Below are 20,188 nucleotides of genomic sequence, written 5' to 3' on the forward strand. Positions count from 1 at the left end.
AACAATCTAATGATCTATGTATGTATATACATAGAGAGGGCGTTCAATATATGATATGATTAGTGGCAGAACAACGTAAAGATATATATTTATGGTTCTAAATGTAGTACATAAGACTATTGTGTAATCGCATGATTATCTCCCTCTCTCTCTCTTCTGCTATATTGCATGCTCTGCGTGATATTTATGTCATTCTTGTAGTTCTATACTTTTTGATTGCGCATAAAGCAACCAGTTTAGGACCTTGATAGAGGCTCGGTATAATGAATGTTTGGTGTAAACTACATCATTTACTTATGAATTCATAAATAAAACAGATAGTAAAATTACACTGATTATGACAAATAATTTGTTATTAGAACAAAAATAACACATCTAGATCATTTAACTTTTTTTTATCAATGGTTTATATTTGTACTTCTAGATCATTTACCTTCACATGTGTAGGCTATATGTAGTTTTTTTCGAAAACAGAAAAAAGAAAATAAATGATTAATTTATGTCAACCCTGAAGGTTTTTAAAATATAAAAAATGGTTGAAATACAATGTTTATTCATATCTTTTGAAATAAAGAAAAAGTATAGGGAGTCCCTAATAGAAAAAGTATAGGGAGTTCTAATACGTAGATGGCTCAGAGAGTAGTACTAGAAATTGAATCCTTTATTATGGAACGAAGGTTGATCGGATTCACCGATGTAAATAATGAGAAAGGAAAGAGAGTAGTGCATAAACAAGAGGAAAGAGGGTTTCCTAGTTTAATTGTTAGGGTAGTAAAATAAATTAAACTTTAATAATATAAAAAGTATAGATAAAATATATGAAAGTACTAAAATCTTTAATTAAAACACAAACACACGAACATAAACGAACGTTCACGAACGCCTTACCGAACGTTCACGAACACAATCGAACGAACAAGACCTATGTTCATGTTCGTTCATTTAACTAATCGAACAAAATTTCTTGTTCATGTTCGTTCGTTTATTAAACGAACGAACATAAAGAACTTTCCGCCAAACGGTTCACAAATTGTTCGCTGAACGTTCGGTTCGTTTACAACACTAATAGGGACAAATTTGTTTATTAATGAATATACACATGTGCTAGTTACATTACTTACATACGTAAACGACTAAAAAATGGGGTAAGCAAATCTTAACCGTCAATCAAAATTAACCGATGATCGGACCGTCCTCAAACCAAATTAACTGATAACCGAGATTAAAGGATGGCTACGGTTAAGGTTATTTGATTAATTGATTAATTGATTATGGTTATGGTTAAGGGTTTCTTATAACCGAACACTAACCTAACAGGACAAACCAAAACAAATGACATGCTTACGTCAAGATGAATATATGTATATATAATATGACAATGTGGATTAGGTATATTTGTCAACGTTGAAACGAAAAACCTTCGAGAATACGATTATAGTTATGGTTAAGGGCAAAAACGAACCCGTGGTTTACACATCCCTAGTAAAAGTTTAAAACACACTTATCTGTTTAACATTTTTTTGATAATATAACACACATTTTTATGTATTAGTATAAAAATACGAACCATTATTAAAAAATATATCAGTGTGTGTGAGTCCATATGTATGTACACATATATGGTGTTGTTTTGTAACACCCCAAAAACCTACAAGCATGTATATTATATAGTTAAATAAAAATATAAACCTAGTTAGAATGTAATTTGAAAGAATAACCTAAAAGAGAAGGTTTAGTTAATTAAAGACGAATTGTAGAAACTTGAGGGACCAAATAAGGAAAAGGGGAAAGTGATTTTCTTAAAAATCAAATACTAACACACACCACACACACTTCAGTGTGTGTGTGTCGACTGAACCAAGGGGAAACAAACCCCAAGCCCTCAAGTTCTACAAATTCAGCAAATTGAAGCAGAATTCTTGGTCCAAATCAATGCATGTTTGCATAAAAACGATCATCTAAGCTAGACAAACGAATGGTAAGTCGAATTCCATGATTTGGTAATTTTTCATGAATGGGTTTTGATTTAGTATGAAGCTTTCTTTGAAATTGATTATGAATGTATGTTGGAATTACCTTATAGAGGGCCAAATCATGTTTAATTTCTGATTTAGTTAAAGATTTATATAAAACCCACTTGCAAATGTGATGATAGGAAGAATTATAAAAGTTCTATGTTAATTGGTATGATGACTAGAATTGGTAGTGTTCATATCAACGGGTTGTTAGTTAGAAACAATTTATGAATGAAAGTTGCATAGAAAATTATTAGAATTTGATGTTCTTGATGAAGTTGATATGAAATGGTTAAGTTATGCTCATAATACTTGTACTCTATGCTTGATAGGTAGTACGCACGCCAAGTGTTTGTTAAAATGCTTGAAAGAAATAAATCTCATATTGATGCATTATTACATTGATTAGGACCTAGACAACCTTGAATGATAATGCATATTTTAAGAACGAATTTCAAATATGACATGAGATTAAAGTACGTGAATTCGGAATGTAGGAATAAAAGAAGAAAGTTCAAGTCAATCCGGGTCGCAAGCGAAGGACGGCAAAGGTAAGTTCTTGCTTACATTGTATTATTAGCATGTAATGTGGTTATATCCTATTGTTCAATGGTTGGAATTGTTTTAATTGTGATAAGTTGATGTGAGCCGTATATGTAAATTATATAAGGGTCGTATGAGTTAAAAGGGTAGAATGAGAAGTTTAGAGGAGCTTATGTCCGAAAGAAGGTTTAAAAGGCTTACTTGAGGTCCATACTTGTAATTGATGTCGTATGAATTTTGTAATGAGAATGTCTAACGGTTTGCTTGTATGTAGGTAAATCTACTTGTTAAATGGCGTCACTCGGATCGAACACACTCATGAAGCACGCTTCCGCAAGGATATTAGCTTTGGTCAAAACTTTTGTTAAATGTACTTTTTGGTAAAATGGGTCTTTTTGTAAGTAACAAAACTTGTTTGTTGTTAGATGTCGAACTCGTGGTCGAAGACAATGTTAGTTGTTTATGAATGTTGGGTTGTAAGTTAATTTAACATCTTCTAGTTAGTCATGCTATGGTTAAATGCAGAATTTTTGCTTATGAATTATTTGACCCGTTCGGTATTTTTGTCGAATGAAGCTCGTTAGCGTCTTTTAAGTTTTGGCCCCTTTCAAGTTGGTATCAGAGCCTAGGTTTGAGAGATTCGAGTAGGCTGTGGTGCTCGAACTCAAACCGAAAGCTCTTGTGAAAGTGTGTTCGACCCAAAGCGCCACGCAAGTAAGTGATTTAAAGATTTTATGTTTATAGATAGAAATGGGATTGGGTTATGGTTTAGTTGCTAGTATAACATGGTTGGGAACGTTAAGGTGCTCTATGGAAGGTTTCGGGGCTGCCCGGGACCATTTCGGGTTGGAAATAGGGGCTGGGAATGAGAATTTTGGTTTTACAGCGCCTGCACATCAGAAAGGCCGTCGGCGACGGACCCCTATACCGTCGGCGACGGTACCCCTTCACCCGACGGCTTAAGTTCCTGCCTACGGGCTAAAGTCAGCGACGCAACTTTCTAAGGACCGTCGGCGACGCACACCTTTGCCGTCGGCGACGGCCCCTCCCTGTCTGCTTTTCCTGAATTGTTTGTTTGTTATGCAAGGACCTTTAATTCAGTCTTAAATCTTCGTTTAACCTAAAGAACACCTCAAATTGTTTATGAAGCTAAGAATTTGAGATAATTAACATGTTTTAATGACGAATGTGTAAAAGAACGGAAGTCATGTATATAAAAGAATGAAGTAACTAATGTCTTAGAATGTTGTAAGGAAAGATTTAAGAAGTTTATGACTTATGAGAATGAGTTATTAAGAATGAATAGTATATAGAACGATGAGGAGAACGAATGTGATAATACTTGACACGAATGTTTATTTGTAGATGGCAAGTGGAGGAAATACGCATACTACCGAACGTATAACTCGAGATGAGTTAAACAAGATGATTTCCGATGAAGTAACGAAGGCAATAGATGCAAATGTTTCAAGGCTAGCACAAGAAGTGGAGGGTCAAGTATTAAGTACAGTGGAGAATATGGTCACTAGCAAAGTAGAGGAATTGAAAGAGATGATAACTTGGATTCAAGGCAAGAAGGAAGCAAGACGGTGCACCTACAAGGATTTCATGGCATGTAAGCCTACGACTTTTAATGGGGAAATTGATCCCATCGAATGCCAAAGATGGATAGCCAACATGGAAGGGGTGTTCATTCGAAGCCATTGCGACAAGGAAGACCAAGTCATGTTTGCCACAGGGCAACTCATGCGAAGGGCTAAGGATTGGTGGGACTCGTATAGTAAGGAGATTGGAGAAAATCGAGTTCAAACCTTGACTTGGCAAGAATTCAAACAGCCTTTTATCAAGTACCATTGTCCACAATCAGCTGTGGATCGGATTCAAGAAGATTTTCTCCGATTGCGACAAAGGGATGAATCAGTTAATGAAATCACGAACACTTTCCTCGATCAGCTGAAGTTTTGTGAAGAGATAGTTGGGACAGAAAGGAAGAAGATTATTCGTTATCATGGCATGCTCAAAGCTGAAATTCGGGAGTTCATAACTCCTTCAAAATGTGAAACCTTGGACGAGATCATTGATTTAGCAAGGGATAGAGAAATCGAGATAAAGAGGCAAGATGAACGTGGGGAGAAAAGGCAAGTTGAGAAGGGGTCAACTCAAGGCTCATCCAAGAAACTCAAAACGCAAGATCAAGGAAAGAAGGAAGCTTCCAAAGGCGGGTTCCCACGATGCAAAACATGTGGAAAACCCCATTCTGGTGAATGCTTATTGGGAAGGAAGGGGTGTTACAATTGCGGGCAAGAAGGGCATCCGTACTATAACTGTCCGAATCCCAAGAGGGTGTGCTACAATTGTAATGAATCGGGCCATGTGAAAGCTGATTGCCCAAAGCTCAAACAAGGGTCGAAGAAGGAAGGAAAGAAAGAAGAAACCGCGAAAGCGAAGGGAAGAATGTTTCAAATCTCCACGGAAGAAGCAAGAGCTCACCCGAATGTGGTCTCAGGTATCTATATGATAAACTCTATACCCACGTATATATTATTTGATACCGGAGCTAGTAGGTCATTCATTTCTAGTGAGCTTGTATGTTCCCCTTTATTCACGATAGAAAGAATGTGTACACCTCTCGAAGTAGAAATTGCCGATTGTAAGAGTTACCTTTTGCACGAAATATGTAGAGGTTGTAAAATCACCATAGATGATGAAGATTTTGATATTGATTTGATTCCCATGGTTTTGGGAGAATTTAAAGTAGTGGTAGGTATGGATTGGTTATCCCGTTATCACGCGGAAATTTTATGCGAAAACAAAATTATTCATGTGACATCCCCTAAAGGGAAACGGGTAACCATTCATGGGGAAAGGGAAGTAGGAGCAAAATTTTGCACTATCCTAGAAGCAATTAAGTACGTGAGGAATGGAAGTAAAGCATTTTTGGCCTATGTAGTCGATACCAAATTAGGAGCTTTAAAACTTGAAAATACTAAGGTAGTGAATGAATACCCGGATGTATTTCCGGATGAATTGCCGGGACTTCCACCCGAGCGGGAAGTCGAGTTTCGTATCGAATTAGAACCAAATGCCAACCGGTAGCCAAAGCCCCTTACCGGTTGGCACCCGCGGAAGTACGGGAATTAATGATCCAATTACAAGAACTTCTTGACAAGGGTTTCATACGCCCTAGCGTATCCCCGTGGGGAGCGCCTGTTTTGTTTGTTAAAAAGAAAGATGGGTCGATGAGAATGTGCATCGACTACCGTGAACTTAACAAACTCACGGTAAAGAACCGATACCCACTTCCGAGAATAGATGATCTCTTTGATCAACTACAAGGGGCGAGTTGGTTCTCAAAAATCGACTTGCGATCGGGCTACCATCAAGTACGAGTAAGGGAAGAGGATGTACCTAAGACTGCGTTCAGAACTCGCTACGGACATTACGAATTCCTGGTAATGTCATTCGGGTTAACTAACGCTCCGGCCGCTTTTATGGATCTAATGAATAGGGTATGCCGAAATATGTTAGACCGGTTTGTCATAGTGTTTATTGATGATATTTTAGTATACTCTCGTAGCGAGTCTGAACATGCAAGTCATTTACGTCAGGTACTCGAGACGCTTCGAAAGGAAAGATTATATGCTAAGTTTTCTAAGTGTGCGTTTTGGCTTAGGGAAGTGCAGTTTTTAGGACATGTAATTAACGAAAAGGGGATTTTAGTGGATCCCTCTAAGGTAGAAGCCGTGATGAAATGGGTACCCCCGAAGAATGTAGGTGAAGTAAGAAGTTTCTTAGGTCTAGCCGGCTATTATCGGAGATTTATCCAAGACTTCTCCAAAATAGCCCTCCCTTTAACTAAACTAACAAAGAAAGAAGAAAGGTTCGAATGGAATGATGATCAGCAGAAAGCTTTTCGAATGTTAAAGGAGAAATTGTCAAGTTCCCCCGTTCTAGCGCTGCCAGAAAGAACGGAAGACTTAGTGGTTTATGCAGACGCATCTCATCAAGGGTTGGGTTGTGTCTTGATGCAACGAGGCAAGGTCATTGCCTATGCTTCAAGACAACTAAAGCAACATGAAACTAACTATCCAACCCACGATCTCGAACTGGCGGCGGTAGTGTTTGCCTTAAAAATCTGGAGGCATTATTTGTATGGAACGAAATGCACCATTTATTCGGACCACAAAAGCCTTAAATACTTCTTCGAGCAGAAAGATCTCAATATGAGGCAACGAAGGTGGCTAGAGTTGATCAAAGATTACGACTGCGACATTCTTTACCATCCGGGAAAAGCTAATGTTGTAGCGGATGCGCTAAGCCGGAAGGAATACCCACCACCCATTCGAGTGAAATCGATGAGAATGATAGTTACACCAAACCTTCTTGAAACGATACGAAAGGAGCAAGACGAATCCTTGAATAAGGGCGATCCGAAAGGTGAAAGAACGAAAGGGTTTGAAAGTGAACTTGAAGCAAACGCGAGCGGATTAAGAACAAGGTTTGGGCGAGTTTGGATACCGCGACACTGTGAAGCAAAGACATTATTATTGGAAGAAGCACACAAGTCCCGTTACTCGGTCCATCCGGGAGCCACTAAAATGTATCGCGACTTGAAGGAAAATTATTGGTGGCCGGGAATGAAACGTGATATTGTTAAGTATGTATCTAAATGCTTGACATGTTCCCAAGTAAAGGCGGAACATCAAAAACCGTACGGGAAACTACAACCCCTAGAAATTCCAGTATGGAAATGGGAGAATGTGGCTATGGATCTGGTGACTAAACTTCCGAAAACCAAGAAAGGGCATGATGCAATATGGGTCGTTGTTGACCGTCTTACCAAAAGTGCCCATTTTCTACCCATTCGAGAGACCTATTCCTCGGAAAGGTTAGCGGAAGTTTATGTGAATGAAATCGTTTCCCGCCATGGTGTGCCGGTGTCTATCGTCTCAGACCGGGATACGCGATTCACCTCCCGCTACTGGCGGAAGTTTCATGAAGGAATGGGTACTCAATTGCATCTAAGTACCGCATACCACCCGCAAACGGATGGCCAATCCGAACGAACGATTCAAACTCTCATAGACATGTTGAGAGCATGCGTGATAGATTTCGGGGGAAATTGGGATGAACATTTGCCGCTAGTAGAATTTTCATATAATAATAGCTACCAAAGTAGTATACAAATGGCGCCGTATGAAATGCTGTATGGAAGAAGGTGTAGAACCCCGGTTTGTTGGGGAGAAGTAGGGCAAAGGGAACTCGCACCGAATGATGTGGTGGCGATAACCAACGAAAAGATCGACGTCGTACGGGCTCGGTTAAAAGCGGCGCAAGACCGACAAAAGTCCTATGCGGATAGAAGAAGTCGCCCTATTGAGTTCCAAGTGGGGGACCGAGTATTTTTGAAGGTGTCTCCGTGGAAAGGTATAATTCGATTTCGTAAGCGAGGAAAGCTGGGTCCCCGATATATCGGACCGTTCGAGATTCTAGCTCGAGTTGGAAAGGTGGCCTACCGGTTGAATCTACCATCTTCTTTGGAAGGGATTCATAGTACCTTTCATGTGTCGCAATTACGAAAATGCTTAGCGGATGAAACTGTGACAACTCGAAATCTAGAACCTTTCGTTGTAACTTGCTTGTACGTTATGTGACTAGTTAAAATGATAACGTGAACCTTTTTATGTGATAAGTGCTTTGTTACGTGTGTATTGTATATATATGTGTACGTGTTATATGTGAACCGAGAACCCGACACGAAACAACAAGGAACCCGACTCGAGACCATGAGGTCTCGAGTGAATAGTAATCGGTTTTGGGCCTTTGGGCCGAGAACCTTGTGGCCGGTTGGGCCATTGGGCCGTGAACCCCCACTCGAAACCCACTAAGGGTGCACACTCTTGGAACTTGACTATATATACCATGCCTTAGTTAGTTTTTACCATTTGTTGAACATTACACCCACACACTCTCCTACTTTTCTCTCTAAGCCTTAAGCACACAAACCCACCTCCAAGACTCTCGGATCTAATCGGTTAGCACAAGAACTCTCGGGCTTGGAACTTCGGATCGACACACACACACACTTCATTAACCGGTTAGTGCTTTTAATGTTTATGGATTTATGTTAATCATGTTAAATGATAAAATGCATGAGAGGATGTTTATTGTTAGTATTTCTTGATGATTATTGTTAGTTTATGTTATGTTTGTGTTTAAATGGATGCATGAATGAGATGAAGTTTTATGTATGTTAACAAGTTATAGTGTTGGAATGTGTTGCTAAAGAACTCATGACATCTTGTGTTAAATAGAGTTAAACTACTAGATCTTGATGATACATGAAATCGGATTTGCATTTCTCATGAAATCGGACATATATAAAAACCGAGTTGTGTGTTATGTTTAGTGTTTTGATGCTTGTTCATAGTTTTGTTTGAATAAAGGTTGAATACTTGATGAATATGTGTTTGAACATAGGAAGAACACTTTGAATGATAGTTGAAGATTGAAAACCCTTGTGATTTTGATCCATCTTTGACTAATAGCCTGATTAGGAAATATGTTAGTGGAATTCTATTGGTTATTTCCGGAATTGGGCCTGATTATATTGTACCACTAATCTGACTACATCTGCATCAACACGTGAACTTGAAAACGACTGCTACCGACTCGCAATCACGCAGTTGCGACTCGCAACCACAGCGTGATGACTCGAGACCACGCGGTTGCGACTCGCAACCATAACAGGACAAGCCGAAACCACAGGTTACGAGTCCCGTTGCGACTCGAGACCTCAGCATGATGAATCGAAACCATGGTTGCGACACCAGTTGCGACTCGCAACCATCCATGATCAACACACAGCATGACTCGAGACCATGCTTGCGAGTCCGGTTGCGACTCGAGACCACACTTTTGGGCCTTAGTTAATGGGCCAGACTGATGGGCTTCTGTGTTAACTGCTTTTACGTGTTTGGGCCTAAGTAGTTGGGCTGAACTTGTGAACCGTATGTGCTTCTATTGACTGTTAACTGTTACTGATTATACGTGATTGCCAAACGTACTGAACATTTGTGCACTACTTGGTTCGACTCTGATTATACGTGATATCCGTGTTAGGACGTTATTGACTACTTGCGACTTGATTGACTTTCTGTGTTTGACTGCCGAGCAAACCAAGGTGAGTTCACACCCTTACAAAGCATGGGATTCCCTGGGTTGGGAACGGGGTTAAGGAACGTGGATTCCTCGTCTACCTTGGGTAGGACGTCAGTGGTTCAGGAATGTAATTCCTCGTCCGGATGGACGGATAAACGTACTAGACTAAAACTCTATCACGAAGTCCCTCCTTTTTGTATCGACTAATCGCCGGGCCAATGGCGAGCGGGTCATTAGTTAGATAGCGCTATTTAGGTCTGACAAGCCTCACACCGTGCCGCAGAGGACGGGCGTGAACTAATGGATCTGGGGCACGTCAATGATGATAGACATTGATGTTTTCAGGGCACATAAACATGACTACAGTCAGCAATCGATACGGTAACGAGTCTAGTATACACATGGGGTAGCCCCCACGGCTGGAGAGCCAGATGATGTACATGGGGTAGCCCCCACGGCCGAAATGCCTGATAACTACATGGGGTAGCCCCCACGGCCGGAGTGCCGGAGTAACTGGGAATGAACTGGTCACGTCTTTTTAAACTATGGGGTAACCCCCACGGCAGGATGCCTGATAAAGTAAACTGTTTTCGAAACAACTAAAACGAACGCCCACCCGTGAACTCACTCAACTAGTTGTTGACTCGTTACTATATGCTTTGCAGGACCATAGGTACTCAACTGGAGCTTGCATGGGTGAGGATCGTTGTGGGACAGGGATTGCTACATGCTATGTTAAACTTGAAACTTTTGGAACTTATGTTATAACTTTAAAACTTATGCTTCCGCTTGCAACTTAAACTTGTTGTTTTGAAACACCAATCATGATGGTTAAACTTTTATAATTATTTATATGCTTGTTCAGTATGATTGGTGGCTGGATCCTGGTCAGTCACGCCTCCAAGCGGTAGTACTCCGCAGGTGGGATTTTGGGGGTGTGACAGATTGGTATCAGAGCCATTGGTTATAGTGAACTTGGTTTTAATAAAGGAGAAACGTTTTTGTTAAAACCAGACTATAACCGGTTTAGTGCTCAACGGTCCACAACGACACTTCGCTCCTCATGCAAGGCTCGATGTTCTAGGTAATATAATGTATGTATATTGCCTACTTGTTAGTTACGTAGTACATTGCTCATGGTATGCTTGATTAGTATAGCTACTGTTGTTTGAACACGTGCGTGCTTACTCTGTCCTACTATCGTGCTTTCGCGAACCTCTCTCACACGTATTACCCTTGTTATGAAGAACCATGTCTGGACGCGTTAACATGACACAAGCCCAGTTGACGGCTTTGATCAACGAACGAGTTGCCGCAGCGCTCGCAGCTGCACACGCAGGAGGTATATCCTGCAGTCCGAAATTGTTCTAGGATCGTTTGGATCCTACTCTCGTGAACCAACCTTTGTGTTAAACTCTGTCTTTTCTTTCACCTACCTTAGGTCAGGCACCGGTGTGCACTTTTAAGACCTTTATGGACTGTCGACCCACAACTTTTAGCGGCACTGAAGGAGCAGTAGGTCTCCTACACTGGTTTGAGAAACTGGAGTCTGTGTTCGAAATGTGCGAATGCCCTGAAGCGCGCAGAGTGAAGTATGCTACTGGTACTCTCGAGGGTTTGGCTCTCACGTGGTGGAATGCTCAGGTGCAGATGTTAGGGTTGGTTGCTGCCAACGCCACCCCATGGGAAACTTTCAAGGAAATGATCAGGGAGGAATACTGCAGTCGTGACGACATTCACAAACTGGAAGATGAGTTCTACAATCTTAAGATGTCGGGGTCAGAAATTGAGGCATACACTAAGAGATCGCATGAGCTTGCTTTGTTGTGTCCTACTATGGTGGATCCTCCCTACAAGCGAATTGAACTCTATCTCAAGGGCTTGGTGCCAGAGATCCAAAGTCATGTGACTTCAGCGAGGTTGACTACTATCCAGCAGGTTGTACAGTTGGCTCACCGTCTCACTGACCAAGCGGTGGAGCAGAACAAGTTACCGAAGCGTATAGGTGCTGCAACTACTTCTGGTGCTTCTAGTGGGGATAAACGGAAATGGGATGGAACTTCAAGCAGGGGTTCAACTTCTGTGCAATCTCAGTCTCAGCAGAGAAAGACGGACGATCACAAGAGCCCTAGTCAGCAATCGTCTGGTGGTCAGAGTCATGGTGGATACAAGGGGAATCACCCCAAGTGCAATCGTTGTAGCCTACACCACAGTGGGCCATGCACCAGGGGCAACTGTCATCGGTGCAACAAGCCTGGTCATGTTGCGAAGGATTGCAGGAGCGCATATCCCGTCAACCAGAATCGTCAGCAACCTCAGCAGAACCAGCGACAGCAGCAGGGTAACAACAAAGGGTGCTTTCAGTGTGGAGCTGAAGGCCACTTCAAGAAGGATTGTCCCCAACTGAACCAGAACAACAACAACAATCAGGGGAATGGTAACAATGGGAACAACAACAACAATGGTGCTAGGGGACGAGTGTTCGTGATTGGTCAAGGTGAAGCAAGGAATGATCCCAACGTGGTGACGGGTAAGTTCCTTCTCGACGACTTTTATGTTACAGTCTTATTTGATTCGGGTGCCGATACTAGCTATGTGTCACTAGAAGTTAGTAAGATGCTTAAGCGTATTCCTACACCCCTGAGCGACAAGCACACCGTAGAGCTAGCTAATGGTAAGAGCTTGGAAGCCTCACACGTAGTCAAGGGTTGTCAGCTTATTCTCGCTAACCAGACCTTCGCTATCGATCTTATTCCTATTGTCTTGGGTAGTTTCGACGTTGTCATTGGGATGGATTGGTTATCCCAACACCGAGCAGAGATTCTTTGCAACGAGAAGATCGTTCGTATTCCTGGTTTAGGTGGTGAACCTCTCATGATTCGTGGCGACAAGAAAAGCGCTGTTGAGAACATTATCTCTCTTCTTAAAGCCCAGAAATGCTTACGAAAGGGCCACACTGCGATTTTGGCTCTAGTTACTGATACCACAGAGAAGGAGAAGAAGTTAGAAGATTTTCCGGTTGTACGCGATTATCCTGAGGTATTCCCTGAGGAATTACCTGGTCTTCCGCCCCATCGCCAAGTCGAGTTTCAGATTGATCTAGCTCCTGGAGCCGCGCCTGTAGCCCGTGCACCTTATCGTTTAGCGCCATCAGAGTTGGAAGAACTCTCCACGCAACTACAAGAACTCTTGGATAAGGGTTTCATTCGTCCTAGCTCATCGCCTTGGGGAGCTCCAGTGTTATTTGTGAAGAAGAAGGATGGTACCTTCAGAATGTGTATCGACTATCGTGAACTCAACAAAGTAACCGTGAAGAATCGTTATCCTCTACCGCGTATTGACGACTTGTTCGACCAGTTGCAGGGGTCGAGTTACTATTCGAAGATCGATCTGAGATCGGGATATCACCAGCTGAGAGTTCGGGAAGAGGATGTCTCTAAGACGGCTTTTAGGACTCGATATGGGCACTATGAGTTTCTGGTCATGCCGTTTGGGCTGACGAACGCACCGGCAGTTTTTATGGATTTGATGAATCGAGTGTGCAAACCGTATCTGGATAAGTTTGTTATAGTCCTTATCGACGACATCCTGATCTATTCTAAGAGCAAAGAAGAGCACGAACAACATCTACGACTTATTCTGGAACTCCTTCGGAAGGAACAGCTTTACGCAAAATTCTCGAAATGCGACTTCTGGCTTCGTGAAGTCCATTTCCTAGGGCATGTGGTGAACAAGGATGGGATCCACGTTGATCCATCCAAAGTGGACTCTATTAAGAACTGGCCTGCGCCTCGCACACCAAAGGAAATTCGCCAATTTTTGGGATTGGCAGGATATTACAGGAGATTCATTAAGGATTTTTCTAAGATCGCGCAGCCTCTCACCTTACTAACGCAGAAAGGCGTTGTTTATCATTGGGGAAATGCACAAGAGTTAGCTTTTCAGCATCTAAAGGATAGACTTTGCAGTGCACCTATCCTTTCACTGCCAGAAGGCACAGACGATTTTGTGGTTTACTGTGATGCATCAATTCAAGGTCTTGGTTGTGTATTGATGCAACGAGATAAAGTCATAGCTTACGCCTCACGACAACTTAAAGTTCACGAGAAGAACTACACGACACATGATTTAGAGCTGGGAGCGGTTGTTTTCGCACTTAAGTTATGGCGGCATTACCTTTACGGAACCAAGTGCGCCATCTACACCGACCACAGAAGTTTAGAACACATATTCAAGCAGAAGGAACTGAATATGCGGCAGCGACGATGGGTCGAGCTGCTGAATGATTACGAGTGCTCTATCAGGTATCACCCGGGCAAGGCCAATGTAGTGGCGGACGCCCTGAGTCGAAAGGACACTACGCCTAAACGTGTAAGAGCTTTACAACTCACGATCCATTCTAGTCTACCTTCGCAAATACGAGCTGCTCAGATAGAAGCACTGAAACCAGAAAACGTTAGAGCTGAAGCTCTACGCGGGTCAAGGCAACGCTTAGAACAGAAGGAAGACGGTGCTTATTATGTAACAGGACGCATTTGGGTCCCACTCTATGGCGATTTACGAGAACTTGTGATGGATGAAGCGCACAAATCTCGCTACTCGGTACACCCTGGTTCGGACAAGATGTACCACGATATTAAAACCACGTATTGGTGGCCTAGCATGAAGGCCCACATAGCAACGTATGTCAGCAAGTGTTTGACTTGTGCGCGAGTCAAGACGGAATATCAGAAACCTTCAGGCCTACTTCAGCAACCAGAGATACCACAATGGAAATGGGAGCAAATTTCCATGGATTTCGTTACTGGCCTACCTAGATCACAGCACGGAAACGATACTATCTGGGTGATCGTGGATCGACTCACAAAATCCGCACACTTCTTAGCAATCAAGGAAACGGATAAGTTCTCCACTCTAGCGGAGATATACCTCAAGGAAGTTGTTTCGAGGCACGGGGTGCCCACTTCTATCATCTCTGATCGAGATGCACGTTTTACTTCGGAACTGTGGCAGGCAATGCACAAGTCTTTTGGCTCACGTCTAGATATGAGCACAGCGTATCACCCACAGACGGACGGGCAGTCCGAGCGAACTATTCAGACCTTAGAAGACATGCTTCGTGCATGTGTAATCGACTTTGGCAACAGCTGGGAAAGGCATCTGCCACTCGTGGAATTCTCGTATAATAACAGCTACCACACCAGCATTAAAGCTGCTCCGTTTGAGGCATTGTACGGACGTAAATGCCGGTCACCCCTCTGTTGGGCAGAGGTGGGGGATAGTCAAATCACTGGTCCAGAACATGTGGTAGACACTACTGAGCGGATCGCTCAAATACGACAACGCATGGCGGCCGCTCGTGACCGTCAGAAGGCATACGCCGATAAGGGCAGGAAACCACTTGAGCTCCAGGTTGGGGAGCGGGTATTACTCAAAGTTTCACCCTGGAAGGGTGTGGTTCGTTTTGGTAAACGAGGGAAACTCAACCCACGGTACGTTGGACCTTTTGAGATTCTTGAGAAAATAGGCAAGGTGGCCTACCGACTGAAATTACCAGCAGAACTCGGTGCAGTTCACAACGTTTTCCATGTGTCAAATCTGAAGAAGTGTCTGTCAGATGAGACGCACGTAGTTCCTCTGAAGGAACTCACGATCGACGAACAGTTGAAATTCGTCGAAGAACCTGTCGAAATCACGGACCGGGATGTTAAGGTCCTCAAGAGCACTAGAATACCTCTTGTTCGAGTTCGTTGGAACTCACGTCGCGGCCCAGAGTTTACCTGGGAGCGCGAAGATCGGATGAAACAAAAGTATCCCCAACTGTTTGAGAACAGTACAAACGCTACTGAGGCTGAAGCTACGGAATTTCGGGACGAAATTCCAGATCAACGGGGGGTGGATGTGACACCCCAGGAAAACCGGGAAAACCTTGCAACTTGACTAGCTTCCTCAGTGAGTGCCATCAAATTTCGGGACGAAATTTCTTTCAACTTGGGGATGATGTGACAACTCGAAATCTAGAACCTTTCGTTGTAACTTGCTTGTACGTTATGTGACTAGTTAAAATGATAACGTGAACCTTTTTATGTGATAAGTGCTTTGTTACGTGTGTATTGTATATATATGTGTACGTGTTATATGTGAACCGAGAACCCGACACGAAACAACAAGGAACCCGACTCGAGACCATGAGGTCTCGAGTGAATAGTAATCGGTTTTGGGCCTTTGGGCCGAGAACCTTGTGGCCGGTTGGGCCATTGGGCCGTGAACCCCCACTCGAAACCCACTAAGGGTGCACACTCTTGGAACTTGACTATATATACCATGCCTTAGTTAGTTTTTACCATTTGTTGAACATTACACCCACACACTCTCCTACTTTTCTCTCTAAGCCTTAAGCACACAAACCCACCTCCAAGACTCTCGGATCTAATCGGTTAGCACAAGAACTCTCGGGCTTGGAACTTCGGATCGACACACACACACACTTCATTAACCGGTTAGTGCTTTTAATGTTTATGGATTTATGTTAATCATGTTAAATGATAAAATGCATGAGAGGATGTTTATTGTTAGTATTTCTTGATGATTATTGTTAGTTTATGTTATGTTTGTGTTTAAATGGATGCATGAATGAGATGAAGTTTTATGTATGTTAACAAGTTATAGTGTTGGAATGTGTTGCTAAAGAACTCATGACATCTTGTGTTAAATAGAGTTAAACTACTAGATCTTGATGATACATGAAATCGGATTTGCATTTCTCATGAAATCGGACATATATAAAAACCGAGTTGTGTGTTATGTTTAGTGTTTTGATGCTTGTTCATAGTTTTGTTTGAATAAAGGTTGAATACTTGATGAATATGTGTTTGAACATAGGAAGAACACTTTGAATGATAGTTGAAGATTGAAAACCCTTGTGATTTTGATCCATCTTTGACTAATAGCCTGATTAGGAAATATGTTAGTGGAATTCTATTGGTTATTTCCGGAATTGGGCCTGATTATATTGTACCACTAATCTGACTACATCTGCATCAACACGTGAACTTGAAAACGACTGCTACCGACTCGCAATCACGCAGTTGCGACTCGCAACCACAGCGTGATGACTCGAGACCACGCGGTTGCGACTCGCAACCATAACAGGACAAGCCGAAACCACAGGTTACGAGTCCCGTTGCGACTCGAGACCTCAGCATGATGAATCGAAACCATGGTTGCGACACCAGTTGCGACTCGCAACCATCCATGATCAACACACAGCATGACTCGAGACCATGCTTGCGAGTCCGGTTGCGACTCGAGACCACACTTTTGGGCCTTAGTTAATGGGCCAGACTGATGGGCTTCTGTGTTAACTGCTTTTACGTGTTTGGGCCTAAGTAGTTGGGCTGAACTTGTGAACCGTATGTGCTTCTATTGACTGTTAACTGTTACTGATTATACGTGATTGCCAAACGTACTGAACATTTGTGCACTACTTGGTTCGACTCTGATTATACGTGATATCCGTGTTAGGACGTTATTGACTACTTGCGACTTGATTGACTTTCTGTGTTTGACTGCCGAGCAAACCAAGGTGAGTTCACACCCTTACAAAGCATGGGATTCCCTGGGTTGGGAACGGGGTTAAGGAACGTGGATTCCTCGTCTACCTTGGGTAGGACGTCAGTGGTTCAGGAATGTAATTCCTCGTCCGGATGGACGGATAAACGTACTAGACTAAAACTCTATCACGAAGTCCCTCCTTTTTGTATCGACTAATCGCCGGGCCAATGGCGAGCGGGTCATTAGTTAGATAGCGCTATTTAGGTCTGACAAGCCTCACACCGTGCCGCAGAGGACGGGCGTGAACTAATGGATCTGGGGCACGTCAATGATGATAGACATTGATGTTTTCAGGGCACATAAACATGACTACAGTCAGCAATCGATACGGTAACGAGTCTAGTATACACATGGGGTAGCCCCCACGGCTGGAGAGCCAGATGATGTACATGGGGTAGCCCCCACGGCCGAAATGCCTGATAACTACATGGGGTAGCCCCCACGGCCGGAGTGCCGGAGTAACTGGGAATGAACTGGTCACGTCTTTTTAAACTATGGGGTAACCCCCACGGCAGGATGCCTGATAAAGTAAACTGTTTTCGAAACAACTAAAACGAACGCCCACCCGTGAACTCACTCAACTAGTTGTTGACTCGTTACTATATGCTTTGCAGGACCATAGGTACTCAACTGGAGCTTGCATGGGGGAGGATCGTTGTGGGACAGGGATTGCTACATGCTATGTTAAACTTGAAACTTTTGGAACTTATGTTATAACATTAAAACTTATGCTTCCGCTTGCAACTTAAACTTGTTGTTTTGAAACACCAATCATGATGGTTAAACTTTTATAATTATTTATATGCTTGTTCAGTATGATTGGTGGCTGGATCCTGGTCAGTCACGCCTCCAAGCGGTAGTACTCCGCAGGTGGGATTTTGGGGGTGTGACAGAAACGGCCCATGTACCAATTGAAGACATTGAGATCGATGAGAAAATGAATTATATAGAAAGACCGGTAGCTATAAAAGATTCCAAAGTAAAGACGCTTCGTAACAAGGAAATCAAGCAAGTCTTAGTCCAATGGCAACACAGAAAGGGATCGGATCTCACTTGGGAGTCGGAGGATGAGATGAAGAAGTTCTACCCGTTTTTATTTGGTACGTTAGCCGGGTTTCGAGGACGAAACCTCTTTTAAGGGGGGTGGACTTGTAACACCCCAAAAACCTACAAGCATGTATATTATATAGTTAAATAAAAATATAAACCTAGTTAGAATGTAATTTGAAAGAATAACCTAAAAGAGAAGGTTTAGTTAATTAAAGACGAATTGTAGAAACTTGAGGGACCAAATAAGGAAAAGGGGAAAGTGATTTTCTTAAAAATCAAATACTAACACACACCACACACACTTCAGTGTGTGTGTGTCGACTGAACCAAGGGGAAACAAACCCCAAGCCCTCAAGTTCTACAAATTCAGCAAATTGAAGCAGAATTCTTGGTCCAAATCAATGCATGTTTGCATAAAAACGATCATCTAAGCTAGACAAACGAATGGTAAGTCGAATTCCATGATTTGGTAATTTTTCATGAATGGGTTTTGATTTAGTATGAAGCTTTCTTTGAAATTGATTATGAATGTATGTTGGAATTACCTTATAGAGGGCCAAATCATGTTTAATTTCTGATTTAGTTAAAGATTTATATAAAACCCACTTGCAAATGTGATGATAGGAAGAATTATAAAAGTTCTATGTTAATTGGTATGATGACTAGAATTGGTAGTGTTCATATCAACGGGTTGTTAGTTAGAAACAATTTATGAATGAAAGTTGCATAGAAAATTATTAGAATTTGATGTTCTTGATGAAGTTGATATGAAATGGTTAAGTTATGCTCATAATACTTGTACTCTATGCTTGATAGGTAGTACGCACGCCAAGTGTTTGTTAAAATGCTTGAAAGAAATAAATCTCATATTGATGCATTATTACATTGATTAGGACCTAGACAACCTTGAATGATAATGCATATTTTAAGAACGAATTTCAAATATGACATGAGATTAAAGTACGTGAATTCGGAATGTAGGAATAAAAGAAGAAAGTTCAAGTCAATCCGGGTCGCAAGCGAAGGACGGCAAAGGTAAGTTCTTGCTTACATTGTATTATTAGCATGTAATGTGGTTATATCCTATTGTTCAATGGTTGGAATTGTTTTAATTGTGATAAGTTGATGTGAGCCGTATATGTAAATTATATAAGGGTCGTATGAGTTAAAAGGGTAGAATGAGAAGTTTAGAGGAGCTTATGTCCGAAAGAAGGTTTAAAAGGCTTACTTGAGGTCCATACTTGTAATTGATGTCGTATGAATTTTGTAATGAGAATGTCTAACGGTTTGCTTGTATGTAGGTAAATCTACTTGTTAAATGGCGTCACTCGGATCGAACACACTCATGAAGCACGCTTCCACAAGGATATTAGCTTTGGTCAAAACTTTTGTTAAATGTACTTTTTGGTAAAATGGGTCTTTTTGTAAGTAACAAAACTTGTTTGTTGTTAGATGTCGAACTCGTGGTCGAAGACAATGTTAGTTGTTTATGAATGTTGGGTTGTAAGTTAATTTAACATCTTCTAGTTAGTCATGCTATGGTTAAATGCAGAATTTTTGCTTATGAATTATTTGACCCGTTCGGTATTTTTGTCGAATGAAGCTCGTTAGCGTCTTTTAAGTTTTGGCCCCTTTCATGTTTGGGTTAACAGGTATTTATGTTTTTTAGTACAAGTCACAATGGATACTTTACAAGGGTGGAGATACAATAGGAAGTTTATTTCGCTAGGAAGGATAGAAAGCAATCATAACCGTCCAATTGCACAATCTACGGTCTAGATCAAAATCAAATTAAAAACTGTCAT

The 20,188-nt window shown here is 41.9% G+C and overlaps 1 protein-coding gene across 3 annotated transcripts; it reads left to right on the top strand.

Annotated features, from left to right (window-relative positions):
- The first annotated feature begins 1,834 nt into the window (after positions 1–1,834).
- LOC110868865 lies at positions 1,835–19,974 on the top strand. 3 transcript variants are annotated; one of them, XM_022118133.2, is made up of 5 exons: positions 1,835–1,978; positions 2,513–2,566; positions 3,924–5,064; positions 19,365–19,418; positions 19,685–19,974. In XM_022118133.2, the coding sequence occupies exons 3-5, from the start codon at positions 3,924–3,926 to the stop codon at positions 19,699–19,701; spliced, it is 1,212 nt and encodes a 403-aa protein (XP_021973825.1). In that variant the 5' UTR covers positions 1,835–1,978; positions 2,513–2,566; the 3' UTR covers positions 19,702–19,974. The 3 variants fall into 3 exon arrangements, 1 of the variants encoding a protein (XP_021973825.1); XR_002552844.2 differs by lacking the exons at positions 3,924–5,064; positions 19,365–19,418; positions 19,685–19,974 and adding an exon at positions 2,833–3,122; XR_002552845.2 differs by lacking the exons at positions 1,835–1,978; positions 2,513–2,566; positions 3,924–5,064 and adding an exon at positions 18,682–18,830.
- Positions 19,975–20,188: the final 214 nt, after the last annotated feature.

The sequence above is a fragment of the Helianthus annuus genome, chromosome 7 (genome assembly GCF_002127325.2).
Source record: "Helianthus annuus cultivar XRQ/B chromosome 7, HanXRQr2.0-SUNRISE, whole genome shotgun sequence".
Taxonomy (NCBI): domain Eukaryota; kingdom Viridiplantae; phylum Streptophyta; class Magnoliopsida; order Asterales; family Asteraceae; genus Helianthus; species Helianthus annuus.

Excerpts from the sequence above, each read along its gene's own strand:
- LOC110868865 (XM_022118133.2), top strand. The coding sequence starts at position 3,924 with ATGGCAAGTGGAGGAAATACGCATACTACCGAACGTATAACTCGAGAT. Across the intron at positions 5,065-19,364 it reads TCACCCGAATGTGGTCTCAG|GAATAAAAGAAGAAAGTTCA; the intron begins GTATCTATATGA and ends TTCGGAATGTAG.